Here is a 7,759-nt window from a genome sequence, read left to right as displayed (position 1 = left end):
AACACACATATATACAAGTTCATATAGTAGTTTGTAAGCACTTTAAGTGTTCTACTCATGTGGAACCAAATCTATTTTGGTCGAGGGAAGAACAATCATTCAGTTTAGCATACGAAGAACTAGGACAACTTTTTCAGGCATGTGTTCAAGTCCGGCAGTACTACTACTTCGGCCGTTGTACCATGGGAAACAGACGACGTGTAGACGGCGAATCTGTTTTAAGGGAACCGTGTCAAACACGGGCCTCGGCTCATCATTTGTTGATGAATATCTTCCGGTTCTCTTCTTGAGATAATATCCTTTTGTATACTCAGGTATGGATATATTTTTATTCGTTATTTAATTAAATTTATTTATTATTCGGGTACTATATATTATTTCCTACACGTAAATGCCACAGATTATAGATAGATCATTGGAAGTCTTCGCTATCTCGTCAACACAAGGCCCGATATTAGTTACTCGGTGGGAGTAATGGGTAGGTTCATGGAGTCTCCGAAAGTGAGGCATCTCAATGCACTCAAGCAAATAGTCAGATACATCAAAGGAACTACTGATTACAAGTTGGTGTATCGACGAGGTGGTGATGGGAAGTTGCTCGAATACAGTGATAGTAGCCATGGAGTTGATATCATTGATCGCAAAGGTACCACTGGTATTGTTTTCTATTTTTCAGGGAACCTGATCTCATGGAACTCAAGCAAACAAAAGACGGTGGCACTCTCCTCTTGCGAGGCAGAGTTTATGGCGGCAACAACGGTGGCATGTCAAGCGTTGTGGCTGCAAAGTTTGCTAGCTGAATTGACACGACAGAAGGCGGAATGTGTTAAGATCCTTGTTGATAACAGATCGACAATAGATTTGATGAAGAATTCGGTATTCCATGGGAGAAGCAAGCATATAGATACAAAGTATCATTTTATCCGGTAACGTATTGAAGATGGATCAATTTGTGTTGAACATGTAAGCGGAGAAGAACAACAAGCAGATACGTTGACCAAGGCACTTCCAAGAATCAAGTTCATCGAGATGAGAAACATGATTGGCATCACAGATTTGGGAATCAAAAGTCAGAATTAAGGAGGAGAATGTTAAGGTATAATTCTGACTTGGTCAAGTTTGACTAGGTGAAATGGGATTAACGGCTATCAAGAATAAAGGAGATCATGGACTTAGTTGTACGTGATATCATGGATCAGTTAGTGGACTATTTTTCATTATAAATAGGACATAGTGGTTTACATTTGATGTATGCATTTTTCCCTTTCTCGTTTCCTTCTGTAATTGTTTCCTACAGTTAATAAAGAAGCACCAAGAAAATTCCCAAATACAATTCGCAGAATAGTGTCTTTGTTTGTCATACATTAGTATTCTCCACAACACAATGGAGAGTGATATCGATACATATAAACTGAAAAATGAAAAAAAAAGAAAAGATATTATGGATTAGTGTAGTATAATAAACATTAATCAAAGTCAACTAAATAAGATAAAAAAAGTTAAATATTCTATTTGTGAACAAAAACATACTGTTTTATTGATGCTATTCTTTGATATCATTAACATGTTTATTGTATAACCTAACAAACATATAAACACATGTGTAAATGGGAAATCATTTCAAAATGTTAGTCTAAATCATAGTCACTTTGTAATTCATGCTTGATAAACCATAAGAATTTAAAAAAAAAAAAATCATTTAATCATTAAGCAACCATAACAAAGTGTTAGACATAATTTACGATTTTATGATATCCTAAATACAAAAACCTAAAAAAAGTTTGCTACAATCATAAATCCTAAGTCATAATATTAAGATAATTCACTTATTCACTGACAATCTACAATGAAAGTATAATCATATTATGTAACCATATTTACCACAAATAATTCATCGAACACCTTATATGCATTCTGGTTTTGATGTAGGTAAACGTACATTGTACAAAACAATGCAAGGTAACTCATACCAATTTCTCCATCACCAACAATCACGAGGTTCAAGATTGGATATGGTAAAGCCTACAAAAGTAAAAAAGATTCCATATTCACTTAGTAATTCATTCTTGATAAACCCTACAAATTTCACAAAATTACATTAATCATTAAACAACCATGAAAACAATGTGAATCAATAAATTGACATATTGAACATGAAATACATAATTTGATAGGCATACCTTTAAAACCTAATTTGGATTTAATGAATTAAATATGTTGAATTATCCTCGCCAGCTGATTTGCTATTAATTCATATTTAACAGTAGTTGAGGTTCCTGGGTCGATATCCTTGAATGAATCTCCACAGTCCAGTGGAGATTAACATAAGGACCCAAGAAGATATCATAATAGACATACATTCATTCAACAAACCGACTGTTATACACATACAGCGCCTAGTGTTTTCTGAATCGTCACCATTTTTATGACAATTAAAACTAGAAATTGAATGTATTATAAACACAAAGATAGAATCAGTTACTAAGACCTTAAATTTGTTGGGTAATTTTAATAATTAAGTTAATTTAGTTAATATTATAACTATAGTCTTATAGTTTAAGAAGTTAATTATTTATTTGGAATGGTAGTATCATTGACCGAGTCTCATGGCAGAAATTGAACGTGGGATGTGGAGTACTCAATTAGATAATGTAAAGTTAGTGGTAGGAGTTAGTGGTAGTTCATTTAGAATGTGGGCAGTGGCTACATATGAAGTTCTTGGCTATTTATAGCTTGTTGGTTGATGAATAAAAGAGTAACCAGGAAGATAAAAATATGTCTTTTATGTTTTATTCCCTTTATATTCAACGTATATTATATATGTATATTTGAGTATATTGAATGTGTTTCAATGTTAAGAATGAAGGCAAGAAGGAACATGTATGTTCCAACAATTGGTATCAGAGCATTAAGATTCTGGTTCCAAGCAAGATTAATCACTATCCGTGATTATAGCAAGTAGCAAGAGCAAGAGTAAGAGCAAGAGCAAGGTGATCACCATGGTGATTACAAGAAAGTAGCAAGAAACAAGTTGAAAAAAAAGCAAGCAAGTAGTCTCAATTTGTGATTAAAAGTATGAAGCAAGGTTGGTCACAAGTGGTGATCAAAAGTTTAAAAAAAAAAGCAAGAAGAAAGAAAGAAAAGCAAGAAGAAAGAAAGAAAGAAAGAAAGAAAGAAAGGTGATCACTATTGGTGATCAAGTAGAAAACCAAAAGAAAGAAATAAGATCGAAGAAAGTTTAGACCGAGAAAGTCCGAAGACCGTAGACCGAATGCCGGAGATCGAAGGCCAAAAACGGGAGACCAAAGACCGTAGAAGGTAAACAAGACCGGTGGTTACCTAAGAAAGAAGAAAGGATCGATTGCAACCTTAAGCAATCAAAGACAGAAGATCAAGACCGTTGTGATTGAAAGAAGAACGTGTTTGAAAGAGGCTCATATTAAAATTACGGGGGTGAATGTTGGGTAATTTTAATAGTTAAGTTAATTTAGTTAATATTATAACTATAGTTTTATAGTTTAAGAAGTTAATTATTTATTTGAAATGGTAGTATCATTGACCGAGTCTCATGGCAGAAATTGAACGTGGGATGTGGAGTACTCAATTAGATAATGTAAAGTTAGTGGTAGTTTATTTAGAATGTGGGCAGTGGATACATATGAAGTTCTTGGCTATTTATAGCTTGTTGGTTGATGAATAAAAGAGTAACCAGGAAGATAAAAATATGTCTTTTGTGTTTTATTCCCTTTATATTCAACGTATATTATATATGTATGTTTGAGTATATTGAATGTGTTTCGATGTTAAGAATGAAGGCAAGAAAGAACATATATGTTCCAACAAAATTAACAATGAAGTCATAATCGAAATAAGATGGGACACAAAATCAAATTGTAATACACAAATACCCGTGTAACAAAATAAACCCTTCAGTACCGATGAAATCAGATGGGAACGTTTGATGCTACAACAACGATTCATTAATAGAACCCTAAAACACCAAAATCATAAGAAAAATAATAGAAAAACTAACCTTCGGTCATGAGATTAACGATCATGGATAGTGATTATTAGGATTGATTTTGAAAGAAGATTCATGTAGAAGGAATGGAGTTCAGAAAGTTTGCCCTAGTGTGTGTATTTAGCGACTGAAATTTGTGTCGTGGGTGTATCAAGCCTGCGTCAAATTTTAGCAGTAATTAGGAGATAACAGTGATTAAGGATGACTTATTAAGTTATAATTAGATCCAAGGGTGTAGAAATAAGGGTAAGTTTTGTCATTAATTGAATTCAATGAACAAGATTAAAAAAAAAAGTTGAATGTTTAGTATCTCTCAATTAGGCTTTTCTTTTAATGTCTAGTATATATATATATATATATATATATATATATATATATATATATATATATATATATATATATATATATATATATATATATATATATGTGCCATTAGTTGGAATATGATTTACCATAAACGGCATCATGAAAGCATCGTTGTATGTAACATTTCTTGATCATTATTTGCCTAATCCCGCGAATTTGCGGGTATTTAACTAGTCTAAATTATAAAATTAAAATTAAAATTATCATTTTAGGATTAGGCAAAAAAGTCCTATTTAGTTTGTTTTAAATACTTGTTCAATCCTTAAAAAAAAATTACAACGTACAGTCCTTGTAGTTTGCAAATATTACGTGGACAATCCCTACATCTTATAGGCATAAATGACAAATTTGGTGTGCTTCAAAACTTCTGAATAATGAAACCAACTCCAAATACACTTTATTGAAATGATACACCTTCTAATACCATTAGCTTATTAACTTCTAATTGTAAATTGATCAAAATGCTTCAAATTCAAAAACACAAATAACAATTTATCATTTTCTTAAAAACCTTGTAAAATTACCCATCGTTTGCCGAAACATTCAAATCATTCACCCAATTTTGAGTTTGCCGGACAATATTTGGTTTAACTTTTTCGATATTTGGTTTAAGGTTTGCCAGACAATATATGGTTTATAACCGAGATTTTTTTTTTGCGACTTATTTTTTGCGACTTATTTTTTGCAAATCAATAAACTGGTAATAAGTACGTAATTGATGTGTTATTTCTTGTTTGCCTTCTAATCTGTACAAGGGCATATGTTTGTACACTTACAATCACAGGGTAAAATGTTAAACAGTGAGTACCTTACTTCTTTGTTGCAAACCTCCAATGTTTTAACTAAGCAACTTCATGATCACCATGGATATTAGGAAACAATACTTGTCTAAGTTTCTCATAGGTCATAAACACAATACCGATGTTGGGTACCACCTTGTAATATTAAGGTAATATTCCTCTGTATAAACTACGCAGGCCTTCAGCTTTAGTATGTGTCGAAAAGTCCCGGATACAACCGTCTTATAAACTCGAGCCCGTCCACCTACTCCTTCCAACTGCATCCATTGCCTCACAAGATCCAACGAGAATGATACTGCAAGATATAGCTCATAGTTTATGTAAAGCGTTACCAAATATATCCTCCAATAATAATACCACCATATACTTGTAACAACTTAGAGACAGGGTAGGGCCCATCAGGTGCAAAAGTATGGTTCATATTTGGTAACCAATTGGTGAAAGGAGTCACAGTGAGAAGCATACCTCGAACAAAAGAGGAACGCCTCTCACAATGTTTGACTCCATAAACAAAGTTGGCTAGCCTGTAGTCACCCTACAATAACCAACTGCAAATTTTGAAGATCCATGTTAATCGAAAGATGAACTTAAAGATAGATTAATTAAAATGATATGCAAAATTGTTCTAAATGATTCCTTGCCTCTTAGCAGCAAAAGCATCAATGGTGGCTATAGGAAACTGACATCCACCCATAAACCATTCAGACACCAACATTTTTAAAATGGTTTTATTTTTACATAATGTAATCACTAACATGTTGATGATACGATTCCCGAAAGACTGCCGCAAGCTAGGCAACCTGTTGATGATACGACTCCCGAAATCATGTGCACTAGTGAAGAAAATATATAGATATCAAGTAACAATTACCTTTGTAATTGCCAGTAAGATCTATAAGTATCGTAAACTGAAAAGCTAATTGATAAGTTGGGACCCACACCCTGTAATTCATGTATTTAGAAGGAAGAAAAGTATATCCTTAAAATAATTAAACACCATCAGTAAAATAACAAATACCAATAAACAAGCACGAAGTCCTTTGTAGAGTAGTCCAAATATGCCCTCTTCCCTGCTTATAGTACATAAAGCATGCCATATACCTCTATAGTACATAACTTTAGTCTGCAATACCAAAATCATGTATAAGCATCTTCACAAGTGTTGCAATTAAAATGTTTGATCACAAATATGCCAAAAAATAGGGATATACACCGCGAATTCTAACCTGAAAGAGAATAGTAAGTCGAGCAAGAGGAGCGGTGCAAGTCTTGCTAACGGCGCCGGCGAGACCACCGTCGATGAGTTGAGAAACCGCTCTGATTTGTGATCGGTGATGTTGTACCGGCCGAGTAACCAATTTATGGGCGGATCCACCACCTTCAACCACCCCTACCCTTGCTTCCGTTTGCATATCTCCGGTCAATATTTATTTTCTCGTTATTTATCTATTAATGGAAAGTGATAATGTAAGTGCAAAAACTAAATGAAGAGAATTTGAATTTTGAAAGTCTAGATGTAACAGTTTTCACGAATCACGAAGTAACGGAGTATTATTTTTTCGTAATTTTGCGCAAACACAGAAAATCAGTTCATGGTTTTCAGTGTATCCAGTTTTGGTCTTTTGGACGGATTTTGACGATGACGCTATTAAACAACGTCGGACCCCACTAAGCTAGTCTCATAGTAAGGTTAGTGTATTTATTTATTATTAACTTAATTAATCTGTTATAATATATTAATATCACTATTAATTAATTTTGAAATTTTCTTATTTAAACTTTTTAGACATGGATTAAATATTTGTAAACTAGTTGAAAATTATCCCACTATCTTACTAATAATCATATTCCTTATATTTTTGTACTACTCCATATTATTTATAAACATAATATTATTATTTTTGGTAAAGGGAATAAACATAATATTAGTGAAATGACCCGTAAAATCACCGGTTTGTTTAAACGAAACAGTTTAATAATATGTTTTAGGTATTAATTGAATATAAATGCTAGTCATTTAGTTTAACTAGGGCATTGCCCATGCGTTGCACGAAGAAGGTTACGGTTCGTGTTTTAGTGAGCTGCAACTTGGACAGAAGGGATGTTGAGGTGATTGGTAGAGTCATTGAAGTGTTTTGACAAAGTTAGAAGATGTGGAACGAAACATAATGACATGCTGAATAATGGACATAATAATCAAGAACTTTTTCCACTCGTTAAATAATTGGAACTGTATGATTCGAAATAGGTTTACCAAAAGTTAAGAAAGACTGTAACTTTGAGCAAAACAACCAAGAACATATAAATGCAAAATAGTTGGTGCATAATACATATGGTTCAATTCTCGATATTTAGATAATTAAAAGTTTTATTGAAATCGGCCTGCTTATCCGGTATAGCATCTTGGATAGCTTCTATTTTCAAATATTGTGCAGCCAAACTTGACAAAAGTGGAAATCTAGTCTACAAAAAACAATCAGTATACGGTTACGTCATTATGTTACATCAAGTAAAGTATAAAGAAATAAGGACACCCATAATGCAACATTTGAATTCCCACTCCGTACAACAA

At 33.0% G+C, this 7,759-nt stretch overlaps 1 protein-coding gene and 1 pseudogene across 1 annotated transcript; one reads left to right on the top strand and one right to left on the bottom strand.

Annotated features, from left to right (window-relative positions):
- Positions 1-474: 474 nt before the first annotated feature.
- LOC139899770 (secreted RxLR effector protein 161-like) lies at positions 475-1,080 on the top strand. Its single transcript, XM_071882605.1, has 2 exons — positions 475-823; positions 941-1,080. Exons 1-2 carry the CDS (start codon positions 475-477, stop codon positions 1,078-1,080), a joined length of 489 nt encoding a protein of 162 aa, XP_071738706.1.
- Positions 1,081-5,229: 4,149 nt separating this feature from the next.
- On the bottom strand, positions 5,230-6,599 carry LOC139899769 (uncharacterized; annotated as a pseudogene).
- Positions 6,600-7,759: the final 1,160 nt, after the last annotated feature.

The sequence above is a fragment of the Rutidosis leptorrhynchoides genome, chromosome 3, assembly GCF_046630445.1.
Source record: "Rutidosis leptorrhynchoides isolate AG116_Rl617_1_P2 chromosome 3, CSIRO_AGI_Rlap_v1, whole genome shotgun sequence".
NCBI classification, from domain to species: Eukaryota; Viridiplantae; Streptophyta; class Magnoliopsida; order Asterales; family Asteraceae; genus Rutidosis; species Rutidosis leptorrhynchoides.
Note: the sequence above shows the minus strand (reverse complement) of the source record. Positions and strands in the feature narration are given on the sequence as shown.

Excerpts from the sequence above, each read along its gene's own strand:
- LOC139899770 (XM_071882605.1), top strand. The coding sequence starts at position 475 with ATGGGTAGGTTCATGGAGTCTCCGAAAGTGAGGCATCTCAATGCACTC. Across the intron at positions 824-940 it reads GACACGACAGAAGGCGGAAT|ATGGATCAATTTGTGTTGAA; the intron begins GTGTTAAGATCC and ends AACGTATTGAAG.